Here is a 17,477-nt window from a genome sequence, read left to right on the forward strand (position 1 = left end):
GTTACCAAAAAATAACAACTATTAAACAGAAAAATTGGAAACAAAATTAAATTATTTTATAAATACTCCTTGAGTGAAAACAAATTTAATATTAAATGTTGAACGACAGCAATTTTGTTTTCTTTAATCTGCTCAATTGTTTATATACTTAAAGCGTATCAGCTTATTTCAATATATCAAGTAAATAGATTAAATTATTATATTTATTATATTATATTAGTATAATGAAGGTATTATAGCATGATAATAATAATATATAATGATAAATCCAAAGTAAAATTACTGAACAAATGACAATGCTGTGGGTATCAGTGGCTGGATCGCAATGGAGATACAAGATAAAATAAGCAATGAAAAAAGTGACAATGCTGTGAGTATTATTAGTGGCTGGATCTCAATGGAGATACAAAATAAAATAAGCAATGAAAAAATGACAATGATGTGGGTAATAGTGGCTGGATCTCAATGGTGATACAAAATAAAATAAGGAAAAAGCTAAATTAAAACGATAAAGTGAAACAGCCAGAAAAATAGGTAAACATTTTGACAACACTAGCCCTTCATCAGTGCAAGTCAGAGTACTTGGACAAAATTGAGAATGATATCAATTTTTTTACAGACCGTGTAGAAAAATAAGCATTTTCCAGACCTACAGTATTTGTTCTACAATATCCACCAGAAAAAATGTACAAAATATTAATGTGATTAAAATGTTATAATATTATTTGTATTAACATAGCAACCTTTAATTTCACTTTTCCTCCTACACACACATTTACATAATTTATTTCCTGTTCATAATTATGAAAAATGTGTTATAAAATATCTAATATATTATTATTGTAAATGATGATAAAACAACATGATGGAAGCTACTTGAGTGTATAGGAATAGAAGTATCAATTACACTGTAACATCGTACAATAGCAAACTACCTATTCCTTTTATGTATGAAATTTCTCTACTACATTAATGGACCATAGATATTCTGATGGTTTGACGGCGATATTTAGGCTATTTACTAATTCTGCTCGTCATTAAAATTAAAGAACATTTCATTCTGAAATACAGTTTTTTGTTATTACAATTTTCTCAACATTTATTTTTTAATTTGAATATTAATATTTTAATAGATTATTTTAATAAAGATTGTTACAATGATATTATATTATAATATCCATTTTAGATTTACTAACCAGTACTGGCATTTAATTATCTTTTTGCTTAAGATAATTGAGAAGTGCTTAAGTGAAAACTTAGGCTTCTCAAACAAGCTCTTGTTATCTCTATATTCTTTATTATTCTTTTTTTTTAAATTATTTAAGAAAAAAATATTTCTTAACTTATTTGGAAAAAAATAATTGACTTAAAACAAAGTTGACAAATCTGACTCCTTGTGTCTCTTTATTTTTTTTTTATTCTTCCCATCTTGTTTGACTTAAGTATGACATGGATTTTAAAATTTTAAATCAGTATTTTGGTTTGTAAATTTGGAAGTCATATAATATGAGGCAATTACCAAGTCTTAATTATCCTTTTTCTTATTATACTGTTGAGTCATTTTACTACAAAGGATTGCCAATATTCTTTGATATTTTCAACCTGATTTTGTATGTGTATGCATAAGTTTTTCATGGTATATCACTAAATCTGTCAGAAGTTTGGGAACAAATGATATAAATGTTATTGTAAACATTTTTATGCATACAATGTATACTTGTTTTTTCTTTTCTATTGTTTATACACAGTATTTGCTTAAATTGTTTTTTTTAAACATTTTAAATGGAATATATTATACTGTGCGTGAGACAAATATATGCTATAGTGATCGCCCCAGTTATTCATAACTGAATAAATGTGATTATAATTTGGAAAAAAATATACATATACTTGGCTTGGCTTTAAATCGGCTTTAATTTCATCAGAAATTACTACTAATAAATATTGAATTCCATTTACTCTTGAAAAATATTATTAAAACTTGTAGTTTGAGGTTAAAATGGCGAGGACGCAATAGCGATCAAACGAAAAGGTCGCAAGTTCACAACTCGATGTCGATCCTGTTTGTAGGAGACTAATCCTCGTTATAAGTCAAATCTGAAATTAATTAATATTTCCATTTGAAGTCGTCATGATAAAGTACTAAGGCTAAGAATAAATGGAATGCGTTTTATAAATGAATTTGTTAATAAGTTGTTTCTTGTTCTAATTGGACCCTTGGGTATAAGAATGCTTTAGGAATTTGATATAGCTGAATACTACATACAATAATATTTTAAATGGTTTTGTATGATGTCAAACTTCACAATCATGATTATAGCAGTGTGTTTTTAATTTTTTTTAAGTTTAAAAAAACTTATTAAGATACAGAAAACGTGGTTCTTCAATTCACAACAATTATCTACTACGACTATTTGTGTAAAGTTAAAAATACTAAATGTACACAACAGAAAAAGAAAACAAAAAGAAAGACTCTGGTGTTAAAACAAGTCTTCTGAGATAAAGATATTATTATTATTATTTGTTGTTTTTAAGTCTGCGACTTTTGATGTATATTTCTGTACAACTGTTATTTTTATATGAGCAAGAAATAAAAACAAACAAACAAACAAAGACCTAAAACTGAAGGTACAGTGTACACATCTTGCGAGTGTGCGTTTCCAAAAACATATTTTACCTTTTAGAAGCGTAGGTCATTGTGGACAGACGAATGGTTGCCATTTGGTGGCAACAGTCAACAGTCAACATTTAGTCCAATTGAGGTGGTCTCATCCCTTGCTTTAGATCACAATTGTTTTTGTGACCCATATTGTTCGTTCTACTAGTTAGTTATTTATGTTTTTGCATTTCGTTTCCCATATCATAAAACATAGATTTTATAATACAGTATCTAGCTAGCTGTGTGCATAATATGTTCACAGTTGAGTGCATCCTGAATTATAAAATGGATGAACCATTCTCATAAATTATGAAATTGTCTATTACCACCTGTTAAATTCCCAGAAACAGGTTCCTTTAAAAAAAAAACTTTTCCAACAATACAATTTTAATCATAAAACATTTCAAACATTTTTAATTTGGCTAAATATATATTAAAATTCTAGGTATGATGTAATTCAAAATGGTTGCTGCGATAAAAACTCATTTTAAACAATTATTCAAACAAAAAGGATGCATACTGTATGTTTGAGAAGAATTATTATTTTAAGATATGGTTGAGTGGGTTTTCAATATTGATGCTCAGATGAATTGCAATAGATATAAATAATTGGATATATTATTTGCATAATAAGAAATTTGCTGAAATTAACAAGCTTTGAAATTTCTTGAATGCACAATCTACTACTTTCGATTACTATTTATTTCTAAATTATAAACCATATTGAAATAATTATTTATATGGATGGATTTTAATTCTAGAAATGCAATTTATACATTAAAGTCCTATAATCAGGTTAATTTTTAACTTGATATAGATATCAGTGGCGTAAATCCAAATGAAATTAATTCCAATTGTCTCATATTACTCTATAAATTTAGTAGCTGTTTGTGTTATAATTATTGCAATAACTTTTCATTAGTAAAGTAAAAATAAATTATTATACATTCGTGGAAATGACAAAGGAAAATATTCTCGCAAATGCCACAGCTGCTGCTGCGGAATATGCTTTTCTAATTTTCTTACCGTTGGATTATGATACGTTTATTTATTGAAATCGTGACAATTTTTTTTTTTTCGTTTTTTTAATGGTAAATTGAATGTGAAATTGAGGACATTCATAATTTCATAAAAAGTAAAGAATATGTCAGAATCAATCTGAATAAAATAATACATTCGTTTAAGTTAAAATTTTTTTCAAAATAAAATGTTGACATTTTATCTTCTATTTGGATTTTTTGGAAAGCTTGCGTACCTTTAACTGAAATTTTACTCTTTCAGCAACAAATGTACTCCAAATGAAATCTTATAAACATTAATTTTTAATATTATTTTAAGGAATGTATTTTGTTCTTCATTTTATAAGTTACAAATATATTTCATTGCATTTTACTTACGTTTTTTTGTCACATAAAGTTTGATAGTGTAGATTTTACTTTAGATCGTTTTTGCAGCTCATTTTTTTTTGTTATACTAGTTGCATTTAATACTTATATAGCTATGGAAAAATACTTTTATGAAAATTATATATGAATCCAATCAAAAAATTTTTTTTTACAGTTGCCAAGAAACTACAACAAATTGCTGAGGAGAGATGCGATGCTGCAGGACTGTTGGAAGACCGAGCGAAGGCTGGAGAGGGCGTTATTCCCGCATCAAAGAGCATGAAGAGATTATCCATCATAAGCGCCCAAGTATCGAGTAAGACGCGGTGATAAAATCTCCATTTTGCATGCATAATTTCTTAATCTTCATACAAAACAGTTTGTGTGATATACAACACGCTGTAATCAATGTCTCACTTTATACAATTTTGATTGGAATTTTTTTACGAAGGCATCCTGTCATAATAAATTTTGAATTTATAACTATTAATTTTCTAGATTCAATATTCGTAAGAAGATAATTGGTTTTTTAGAAATTCTAAATATCTTTCCGTTAATTATGATGTTGAGTTTTTATTTGTTTTCTACAACCATAAGAGAGGGGTAGATACTATGCCATATTGACGATGTCCTATGTGATTTTATTGATTATTATGTAACACCTAAATTAACTCCTGTCATTGTGGGTCACATGGTGTGCAATAGTATGTACTATTAAATGATTGTGTAATAGAACTTCTTGCCTACAGAAAAAGAAAAATCTGCATGAATCAAATGGCAAAAGAATGTATTTAAATGTTATATTAAAACAAAATAATGAATGTTTTTATATTCGTGAGATAGAACAAATAATTTAATTCGGTGAAATATGAAATTCATCTTTTATCTCATGAAATTATTTGTACCATTGCACTTATAAACATTCATTATTTGCACACTATCCTTCAGAACTGTCGGCTAAGCTGACTGGTAAACACGAGGTGCAAGCAGTTGATGCCCTGAATATTGAAGAGGCTGGCAGTGAATGGGTGACCGTACATCGTGGCACATGCAGATCAGTAAGTTTCTCTTTTTTAACTTCTAATTCATCCACCTAAAACAAAAGACCATACAAAAAAATAAATATTAAAAGGACTGTACATATGTCATCAGTAACCATTATTTTCAAAAAGCTAAAGCTCGGTCTACACTATTAAACTTTATTGACAAAAAATGTAATGTGCCCATATATGGACATAATGATGTCATATCACTATTATATTTGGGCATATCACTACCATATTTGGGCAAATCACACCATTTTAACAAACTAGTTTGATAGTATAGACAGAGCTTAAGAATCAAAACTTTCTCCTTTCTTCATTCAGCTATTCCAATGTCCTGGTTTTTTATACATCCAATAATAATCTTTTCATTGGCCTATGGGATACATTTATCGTTCGTTAAAATGTAGTTGAGTTTGCCAACTTTTAGTTTTACAATACGCTAGTAACATCAATTACTACTCAACAACCTTGGGGCATACACACTCCTATAAGAATTATGTTTTACAGTACGAGTTTCAATATTATTCTCCATTAACCTATTTGGTAATGCATACACATTCATAAAGCCTAATTATTATCTAGTCTAAGTCAACGTTCCACAAACTCGGGTTCATGACCCTGAAATGGGTCATCAAAATTAGTTTTTTTATTTACAATGCAATCGCAGTAATAAAGAAAAGAGGTTTGTAGGTCTGGCATACTAATACTACAGACGCCTTAGAGTTTATACCGTACCTTTTGATTGTACGATGAGGAATAAAAACCCGATATAATTTTGACCTAACTCCAAAAAGCTATACATGTTTTGTGTTTTGTAAAGATATCATTTGAAAGTTTTGGTATTCAATCTACTGGTCAACGAGGGACAGGCCACTTGGGTCAGCATGATCCCCCAGTGTTATTTTAATTATTTCTTCCATCTTAAGCTTTTTATTTTACTTATAAACTTATACATTCACAGATTAGAATACTGTTGGCTTAGCAGATTAATTAATTGATTATACTACATAGTTCAATATTAGTACCATTCATATGGGATTCATTGTGCCAAAAATGATTCCATTTTGTAATAATTTAATATTTTATGTATATATAGTAAACAAATTAATAACCATCAAATTTTGTTTTAATACAATAACGCATACCACTTAATTTTGTTACAACTTCAGCTGATCTTAACTCTAGTATTATTTGATAGCGTACACTTAAACCATACGTAGTTGTATTGCAGTTTGCGCAATTAAACTCATCTATACTGTCAGTGTAATGATCGTGATGATGAAGAAAAAAAACCAACATTGTTGCAAATGGTCCCAAATGTCTCTTTACTGCTGATGCGTTAGCTTCTGTCCAACTGTAGCTTTTAACATATGCTATGCCACGGCCTAACTGCGGAATTAAAGCATTTTATTGCATATAGATGCCTGTCATGTGACCATTAAGATCTCGTATAGGTAGTTTTAACGCAATCGTACGAGTTGCATGAAATATTACACTTTAAGTTAAACATGCATAGGCGTGTCTGAAGGAGTGTTCAGACTGCCTAACAGCTTGTCAAAAGAATGATTTAAAACCACAGATAAAATGCCATTACATTATTAATGTTGACTATAACCACTTTAAAACAATATATTAAAAACAGATTATATTAATAAATATTATAAAATGCCCATTATTTTACACTTTCCACAAAATGTTAGGCTATTATATGATTATTACAATAAAACCCCATATTTGGGACAGCCTTATTCAAGGAGACCCCCCTATTATGGGGGGAACCCCTATTATGGGCAAACCCCCTATTATGGGAAAACCCCTATTCAGTGGACATCCCAATTAAAGTGTCACTTTGTTGAAGGTGTCTAAAAATAGGTATTCTACTGACTGTGGCCTAAAATTTATATATTTTTTAATTGGCAATACTTTTTATTTATTTTTAGCGAATAGAAAAACAAATTGAAAGTGTCAAACGTACGTTTTCCAAGTGTATTCTGATGCCCAATTCCCGCTTTGCCAAATACTGGGAACGACTAGTTTTGCTGCTCACACTTATAATTGTGATGGTTTATCCATATGTGGCTAGCTTCTCTGGTAAGTCTTCTTTTTTATTTTATATCACAATTTAAAATCAAAGTATACAAAGATATTTGAATATTCCTATATTTTTTCTCTAATTTTTTTTAGTAATTTCAGTTCTTCACTCAATTATTATTTCATTAAAAAAAATGTTTTAAAATGCATTTAGGAAACAGATTCTACTATTATAGTGAAGAATAAAATATATCAGAAATGTTCATAGATTTTCATTAAACTTTATTATATCAGCAACATTCAGTTCAAAACAGTAGTCAAAGCGGTAGTGTAATATCATCTTTGATGCATACAAAACAGCTGGCTTTACTGCAGTAAAATAATTACAGCAGTATAATAATTACTGCAGTATAAATAATTATTGCAGTATAAATAATTACTGTGCTATATAATAATTAATGCAGTATAATAATTACTGCATTATAACAGTTACTGCAGTATAATAATTACTGCATTATAACAATTACTGCAGTGTAATAATTACTGCAGTATAATAATTACTGCATTATAATAATTATTGCAGTATAATATTTACCATCAGTATAATAATTACTGCAGTATAATGATTACTGCAGTATAATAATTACCACAGTATAATAATTACTGCAGTAAATAATATAATCAGCAAATGCACAGATCAAAACAATAGTAAATAGTGGCGTAATATCAAACATACTCATTGTCCAATGATAACGTGTGTACTTCAAGTGAGTATCTGACACATGATATACGAGTATAATAAGACCAATTATTTATCACATAAAGACTTGTCGGGAGAAGCTGTCACCCTTGTATGTTAATTAACTTGGCGTAATGACACAAATTTCCAGAAATCTTAGAAGCCACGAATACAAATTCCTGCGTTGTAGAATCAATTAGGAAATGTTTTTAAATTAGTATTGAGTTAAGATTGCCTTAATTGAACATGTCTTGGAGACGTATATGCATTAGTGGATACAATACTTTATACATATCATTTAGTTGGTGTTTTCTCTGTTCTATCTTTGCAGTGCGTAGGCCTGATATACACACTGCCGCTGAATGCATAATTATATCTTAATTCATCTTGTACTATTCAATTAGGTTTTTAATAATTATTAATTTGCTACTAATTTGTGAGGTAATTTGTATACAATTAATTAGAAATTGGAATAGTTTTCACAAACAAAACAGATTTAAAACTTTAAAATAATTTTTGTGTTCTGTATACATAATTTAATGTAAACATATGTATTATTTATTGTATATCTGTATTTTTCTTTAATCTATTTAAAGCTATATTATGAATTTGTTTTGGGTATTTATTACAAGTTACAGGTATATAAATTAACATTTCTTTCCCTTCAAATTATCAATTATCATAATTGATTTATTATCGTTTTCTTTTTTGCAATCGCATTTATAATTGTTATTTTATTGCTACTGAATTTATTTCTGCTATTGCTATCACAATATTAGTGTAAGCCTCCATAAATTGTGATGTCAAAGTGCTTTCGACAGTTTCTATCCTACTACTAAAATAGATAGGATACATTGTATTAGTTTGACACTGACAGTTAAATTTATCTTAGTACTAGGATACATTCTATTCTTAATAATTGTTTATTTCTAGTGTGAAATATTGTATTATTATAAGCTTATTTACAATACTGATCCGATATAAGCCCTTCTATACCACGCTGATCTGGACATAAGCTTATCATCACTAACCTATACAATTGAATTCAATAATAATAACATTTATTCCACAGTAGTAGACAATTATTATCAACATTTATTTCCTCTAATTAAAACAATATACAATGGTACCAAAGCTTGTCGTTACAGCCGACTTTTATAGAATTTTATTCTGTGCTTCTAAATAAAATTATTTCAAATCATTGATACTGTACTGCCATAGTTAGTTTGCTCTTAAAATGGATAAACATTGCAATATTATGTAAATTAAATTATTAAGTATGTATTTAATATTGAGTTGCATAAAATTGTGTTTTTTACACCAAATTTTGAATTTATTCACAATGCAGTTATACAATTCCAAAGAAATAAGAATAATTGGGTGAAACTATGTAAGCCTTTTTGTTTTTCTTTTTATTGCAACGTCTAATAATACACGTAGGGGCGCAGATCCTGGGGTGCAGATCCTGGAGAGAAGACCCTGGGAGCACCCCTAGAAGCAGATCCTGGGAGCAGACCCTGGAAATGTGGGACATGTTTCATTCACATATTTTTATAATTCTATTGATAGCAAATACCCAACAAGGATGCTTGACACAATAAACTATTAACTCCGATTCTAAATACTTACTGGAGGCCTAGTACTGTTGTCTAGAAATCTTCCAAATTGTCTTGCTCATCATAGGTTGGGTTGAAAAACGACTCTCAACTGTGTCCCGCATCGTTCGAAATGGATCTGCGCCGTTAATGCTGATTGTGGTTAATCTTTTCCAAGTTTTCCAGGCTATAGCTTTTCTAATTTGTAATTGAGATGGTTTGAATTGTTTCATGCAATTAATTGAGTGGTGATTAATTCAAACTAAAATAAATTGGCTTATTCTGTTTCTGTCTGTAATGTCTTGTTTTTGATATTGTGCATGACAAATATTATTAATATAAGATGGAAAAAAAATGTTAATATGGTTGATAATTGGAACAACATACTGTACCGTAGATCAAATGCATTATGATGATGATTGTATACAGTACACCGTACTGCACAATCTGATGATTGTATACAGTACACCGTACTGCACAATCTCAAGCTTCTTGCATGGAAGCAAAATTGGTTAAAAAGTTGATGTATGCAGTCAAAATTGCAGTGTAATAAGAGGTTATTAAGGCGCTGGTTTCCAACAGCTAAATCTATTATTACTACTATTACTTATACAGTGAATACCCCAAATCTAGAGATTTTTGTGAACATGTGCAGATGTTTGTCACTCTACTATTGGCTTTGCAGTTTTAGTACCTTGTATTACAGTTTAGCACTCTTTAATGGCGGATCCAGGATTTTTAAATAAGAAGGAAGGAATCGGGGTGTAAAAGTTTTAAAATAAACTGGTGAACTTAACCTAGTATTAATTCTATATTTTGCATTTAGGATCTTCGATCCTATACTGCTTTTAACAATACAACATATTTGATGTTTGTGTAATTTTGGTGGTATTATTAATCCAAATGAATTAAATTCTTGATTTGTTCAATAATTGATTGCTGTGTATTTTGCATATTAATTATAATGCTTATTGTAATGAATACTAATTCGTTTGACTTTTCTCCGAAATTCAATAATTCATGTATCTAACATTTAATTTCTAACAAATATATTTATAAATATTAATACAAAATTAGTGGAAATAATTATTGAATCTGTTTAAATAATTGACAAATTATATCTGTAACAAAATCTACATATAATTATTGAAATAATCTAAAAATAAACCATTATATTATAGCATTATGTTTCTATAGTAATGTACCTGAGTAAAAAAGTATAATATTGTATCTAATCATAATATTTGTTTTATAAATATTACATTTTTAACATTAATTATTGTCATTTTAACAACGAGGTACAGATTAAATTTGGTTGTCTGGCTTACATTTTGATTTACAAACAATTTTACAATGAATAAAAAATAAAAAGCCTGTAACCAATGAATCTAAAGAGATCTTACGAACTTGCTAACATATATGCATGCTCTTGTTATAAAAAAATAAATCCAACAGAAAATAGACTTTATATTTGTTTTGAATATTAATAAATGCATTACTGTTACTACACCGGTGTGCCCTTGACATCTGCTTATTTTGTAATGATAAAATTATAATACATTTTATAAATGCATTTTTTACATGAAAACTGAATATTTAATAATGTGTTAAAACACAGTGAAATCAATACTTTTGTAGTAAACAAAAATATTTAAAATAATTTATAAAATTTTAATTTATGATTAATAAAAGAAATTACAAATTGTATTTATAAATATTTTGCTTTAATATTTTGCGCACAATTTTGTAATAATAAGAAGAGATACTGTAAAGCTATGTCTACACTATCATCCTTGATGTGACAGAAAAATGTGATGTGCCCATATATGGACGTGATGATGTCATATCACTACCATATTTGGGCATATCACTACCATATTTGGCCACATCACACTTTTTTGTCAAACTAGTTTGATAGAGTAGACAGCAAGCTAAAATTTTAAATAAGATATGTTCGAGTTGATGTCAAATTCTTAACTAATATTGTCAAACAGCGAGCTAAAACTAGTCCATTTTGCCTGAAACCACACACACGATAATGTCAGACTCGCTGACTTCTGATTTAACTACAGCAACAAATAACCCTTCAAGTACGTACTTGTCACCAAACATGAATTAAAAATGAAAAACTCACTCTAAAGATAAAATAATTGTAGCAGTTTTCCGGGTTTTAGTTGCGAACTTATTTAACTGCAGCACTAATTTAATTAGGTTATAATGTTTAAACAATTTGAAGAAATTGCAGTTTATTGATTAAGAAAATGTTGATTAACTAGGGGCGGATCCAGGATTTTTTAAACGAAGGAGCTCCAACAAATAGTATGTCTGACAAAAATAGATATAAAAAGTAGTTTATAATCTCATTTTAGCTTTCAAAAAAAGGGAAAAGCTCATTATTTATTGAGCACAACACGTAATTTCTACTACTAGTAATAGTCGAGTAAAGCAGAATTTTTGTTTTTATTTTTTCATTCAGCATCGAAAGTTAGAAGCTCAAGCCTACAAAACACCGGTAGCATACCTCTTCTCACCTGTTGTTATATCATGGATTTTATTCTTTTTTGCGATATCTTTGTCCGACTACGAACAGCAGTCGTCACTCCCAACGGTAAGATAATTATTTAGTAAAAAGTTTAATACTCAAGTTTAACATTCACGTCGTTTTTGTTGATATTGTGACTTGTTTTCTTACTTTTTTTCTTATTTTTTTTGTTATCACTTACTTACGCACTATCCAGGAACTTACAAGGATTTTAAAAGTATAAGAGATCATTATGTGAACAGTTGGGGATTTGTCGTTGACGTGTTAGCCGTACTACCACTTGACCTTATCTGTTTATACACGCAAGATACAGACGACAGAACGATAGCTCTCTACAGATTACGTCTCAATCGACTAGTCAAATATTGGAGAGTAAGTTTCGTTTCCAAGTACATTTTTTTTGTATTTTATCTTTTCTGATTTGAAAATTTGAAATTTCTATAACCAAAGCATGCAGTGTGTTCTTTTGGTAACAAATAATGCAATGTATTTCATTGCACAAGTTTAATATCACAAGAGGGCGCCATATGCCAGCAAAGAAAATTATAATTTTTTTACTAATTTTATATCAATTAATCCACTTATTGTAATATGTGTTTTAAACTTTTGTTTGTAAGTAAATCCAGAATAATCACTTTTTTAATTTTTCTATTTTTAGATACTTGATTATTTTAAGAACTTGGAGAAAGATTTAAATGTCAAAATCGGCACCATTCGTGTGTTCAAATTTGTGATAAACATCTCTTTACTGTCCCATTGGAGTGCTTGCTTCTGGTATATTGTCGCCTGCATTACAGGAATGTAAGTATACATTTATTTAATTACGTTTTGACTTTCTTAAGCTCTGTCCACACTATCAAACTAGTTTGACAAAAAAAGTGTGATGTGCCCAAATATGGTACTGATTTTTGAAAATGGTACTGATATTCCCAAATATCGTAATGATATGACATCATCATGTCCATATATGGACACACATTTTGTTGTCATATAAAATTTGATAGTGTAAACAGAGCTTTAGGATTTCTGTCATATCCAATCAAAATACCTTGAATCCATGTTTTTGGCATTCAATATGAAGTTTTAAAAAAAAATGGTATTGTGAAGGACTTAAACCCTGACAGTGACACCCTGGCAGTGACACCCTGGATATGTAGGCAAATATTTTAACCACCAAGCTACAGTTCCACTATTAAAGATCTATGCTTAAAATCAAAGAATGCATTTACTTTACTAAAAATTGTCAATTGTGGATTTGCCATCTGGGAGCATAAATTATTGAAACTATAAACTTTTTTTTTATTCAAATGATGTATAAACATTTCTTTTTACTAAAAATTGTCATTTGTGGATTTGCCATCTTGAAGCATAAATTAGTAAAACTATCAATTTTTTTTATTATTCAAGTGATGTATAAACATTTATTTTTGTATGTGCTTTGAATATTAAATTTGAGCATCTGGCAATATTATCAATGAAATTGTTTAGTACAAGTGCTATGTAGTCATACACAGGTACAGTATACACACAGAAGGCAGGATTTTAACTCAGCTACCTCTTTAACCAGTAGATCACAGTTGCAAATCCTGTCATTTTAACAATTTACATATTTGGTTTATTTATAAGATATATTACAAACACATATACATAAAATAAACGACACTGGTCGCTTGTAAATGAATTAATGGCAGGTTGCGATCCTTTTATAACCATTAAGTGAGGAGTCTGACTGGCGATGAACTCAACCGTCACTGACACTAATTACTCAGAGCTCGTCACTTAAAAATAGAAAACAATAATCACTAAAGGAATTCATTATCACTGCTATTTTCTAATCAAAACAATGTTAATTGAAGCCACAAGAAATAAAGTTATTCGGTTTTCGCAAGAAAAGGGAACAATTTCTGTTCAAGTCACTGGATTGTCAAAGGCCTCTGTGAAAAAGTGGTCACATTGAAACTTACCAACTGTACTAGTGGCTAAGGCTTTGTAAAGGCATCAGTTAAAGATGTTTAAAGTTAGGGTAGAATGAAGTGTGGAGAGGGGGTGGTTGTGATCAATTTTGGAGAAGAAGGGAGGGAGTGCGCATCCTCCTCCTTTGAGCTAATCAAAACCATGTTAAAGCCACGAGAAATAAAGCGGTGCATTTTTCCGCAAGAAAATGGAATAATCTCGGTTCAAGCCACTGGGTTATCAAAGGCCTCTGTGAACAAGTGGTAAACTATGAGCGCTCACTGGCTAAATCCAGGGGGCCCTGGATCTTATGGGAGCCTCTGAGCAGTGTCCAGAGGAAAAAGAGGTATTAAAATATGTCAAAAAAGGCTAGAAACACCCGAGGCATGTAGCGTTGGAGCCACTTGCTATTCCTAAGCCAGGGGCCTCAGTGCATTACGCCACTGCTTGGAAAAGTCTATCCCTCCACACAACCACGTTGTTTATCTCAAAGCAGTAGTTTAATATTCAGCTAGATTTCCACTGATCATTTATAAGTAGATTCTTGATATTATCAGTATTATTATCATAATATCTGATCATTTTAACACCCTCTTCACTTAGTTATCATCAGTATCATAATGATAACCACCAAAGGATTTTGCACTTATCAATCAGGCTAGAGTTACTGTTAGAGATAGCAAAAGAAAATTAAATTATCCAATTACGTTGATTAATCTAACTGTAAAATATATACCAGCGTATCCATTAGCTGGCCTGGTACTGTGTGGGTTTTTTAAACAAATTCATCAATTATTTCATCAAATAATAGATAATTTAATCAATAAATTAGGAAAGTTAATCAGCCATGCGTATAACTGTAACATTATTCTAATACTGTTTCAGTTTGGTTATAAATATCTTGATTTGAATATTTTAAAACATTAATAATGATAAAAATAAATAAAATCGTCAATGAAATTGATAAGTTCAAAAAAAATATATCAATTAAATTTTCTTTTTATTGAATTTTATTGTTGAAAATGATCCAAGTAGAACTTGTAATGGTAGGTGATAATTTTATGTATAGTTATGAAAGCATTAATATGAATTTAGGTAATAATAATATTTATAATAAAAACATTGTATAATATTAATAATAATTTATTATTATATTAAAATCAATAGTTGTATAATAGGGTGGGTAGAAACTTATAGGTATGACATTGACAAGGTCATAACATTTGAGCAGACACGCAGCAACAGAGGTATGGAAGGCTAAAGAGGTAATAATGAAGTTCAAAAAAAATATATCAATTAAATTTTCTTTTTATTGAATTTTATTGTTGAAAATGATCCAAGTAGAACTTGTAATGGTAGGTGATAATTTTATGTATAGTTATGAAAGCATTAATATGAATTTAGGTAATAATAATATTTATAATAAAAACATTGTATAATATTAATAATAATTTATTATTATATTAAAATCAATAGTTGTATAATAGGGTGGGTAGAAACTTATAGGTATGACATTGACAAGGTCATAACATTTGAGCAGACACACAGCAACAGAGGTATGGAAGGCTAAAGAGGTAATAATGAAGATGAATAAAAACTTTGGGTTCTCCTCTCCTCATCAAACTGACCAACATTATTAGGAAAAGAACTTATTCGCTTGTTGCCCTCTACCAAGTCTGTCGTCAAGCACTAGAAATACAGTAGAAGTAAATGCATGCATCAACACTCTAGATGCAATCAACTCTGAAAGCTGAAAGCTTATAATGTAATCTGGTGTCTTGTCTGATATTATGATACTTTAAAAAATAATCGAAAAAAAAAAAGTTAACACACATTTTAAATAGTCAAGTAAAAAAGTCTGGTCACAACATTCTCAAAAAGCATTACAAAAAAAAATCAACTGTAAATTATCACATTACATGGGCGAGATATTTAAATAGTTATTCACAAGAAAGTTATTACGATTTAAAATACATGAAATATTTTGATAGGACATGTAATACAGCTGTGCTGCTGAAGTTGTCAATGTCAAGCATCTATAAGGATGTGCTTATGTTCGCTTATAATCCACAAGCAATTTTTAAATTCATGTTTTCCTAGATTTTTGTAACCACAGTCATATAATAATTATTAAAATGGATTCACACATGTTTGATTTTTGACATGATCAAAGTTTAAACACATTTATTCTCAATGCAAACGCCGCATTATATGAGTTTTTGGTGAAATCAAATAATGTTTATTCTCTCATTGGTTGATTAAAATAGCTTTAATACTTTAATTAATTAATTTTTGTTTTAAAGGTGTCGAAAGGATTTGTGTCCATCTTCCGATGGTCTACAGTTTGTTTTAACTGACCCGGGCGACAGGTTTGGCAAATTTTCTTACAGGATTGATGTGTTTGCATGATTCACGTTTGGTACACCTCTTAACTTACAGTACACCTTGGTACAGTTGCATGATTTTTTTTTATCGTAGACTTAGCACCATAATACGCCCTTTTGTTAATTATATAATATATATAGAATTTTGTATGTGTACTACAGTATATATATTATGTATGTTGCGCTAAGCTAAAGAAGAGATAATGATTAGAAATTCAATGTATTTTCTAATACTGTAAAAATGATCAAACTCAGTTGGACAAACCCTGTAGTTAACTATTGTCTATAAGGACTTACTGTAGGACTACTATATACACTATTAAACTGTGGACATGCTCAACAAGCACCATACTGTAGGAGGTTACAACTTTACTAGGAACGCTAAATTGATTTTGATTTGAACATGAAATTCACTTAAATACTAAAATTATAAACCCTGCATCCATACACGCTAAGTTGACTATTACTACGAGAGCATATCATTTATGGTACAGTAATCCACTGTCACGTTATGTACTAGATCTCCTTCAACTTTCTAACCTATATCTGCACCCCGACAGCACGCCACAGGGACAGTATCATTACACATAGTGCATGCACTTCATTTCATTCCTAATTTCGGCAGCTGTACTGTAGGTATAATACCATGTTATTCTGCGATATATTGTTCAATGTTACATTAGTTTACCCTAGGCCACAGATTCTAGGAGTTAATACTCTTTTATCTATGCTATCATTTGAGATGTGCATACATAAGTATCTATAAATATATAGCATAGATCACATTTTAAGCTCTGTCTACACTATCAAACTTTATGTGACAAAAAATGTGAGGTGCCCATATATGAACATGATGATGTCATATCACTACCATGTTTGGGCATATTGGGGCACATCACACTTTTTTTTATCATCAAACTAGTTTGATAGTTTAGACAGAGCTTTAGACTAAAAATGTGTTACATTTCTGTCAGTCGCTAGAGCCCAATTTTTGAATGAGTAGAAGAAAAAAAAGTGCTATCTACACTTGAGGATTGCTCCTACCTTCAAGAAATTGATCATATATCATGATATTAAATTTACAACGCATATAGCATAAAGAGATAACATGTTAGAGGCATGGGTTGTAGACCATTCTCTGTG

General features: G+C 29.6%; 1 protein-coding gene across 3 annotated transcripts in view; it reads left to right on the forward strand.

The window, feature by feature from the left end:
- LOC140055304 (uncharacterized) overlaps window positions 1-17,477 on the forward strand; it is a 97,293-nt gene that overhangs the window by 41,229 nt on the left and 38,587 nt on the right. The window contains exons 9-16 of one of the 3 annotated variants that reach the window (XM_072100611.1): window positions 4,220-4,360; window positions 4,993-5,102; window positions 7,031-7,181; window positions 9,209-9,250; window positions 11,932-12,063; window positions 12,194-12,369; window positions 12,656-12,798; window positions 16,254-16,319. In XM_072100611.1, the coding sequence (XP_071956712.1) occupies window positions 4,220-4,360; window positions 4,993-5,102; window positions 7,031-7,181; window positions 9,209-9,250; window positions 11,932-12,063; window positions 12,194-12,369; window positions 12,656-12,798; window positions 16,254-16,319 (961 nt within the window). The remainder of the gene's footprint in view (window positions 1-4,219; window positions 4,361-4,992; window positions 5,103-7,030; window positions 7,182-9,208; window positions 9,251-11,931; window positions 12,064-12,193; window positions 12,370-12,655; window positions 12,799-16,253; window positions 16,320-17,477) is intronic. The other 2 variants (XM_072100613.1, XM_072100612.1) reach the window with 2 other exon arrangements.

Source organism: Antedon mediterranea, chromosome 7, assembly GCF_964355755.1.
Source record: "Antedon mediterranea chromosome 7, ecAntMedi1.1, whole genome shotgun sequence".
Classification (NCBI taxonomy): domain Eukaryota; kingdom Metazoa; phylum Echinodermata; class Crinoidea; order Comatulida; family Antedonidae; genus Antedon; species Antedon mediterranea.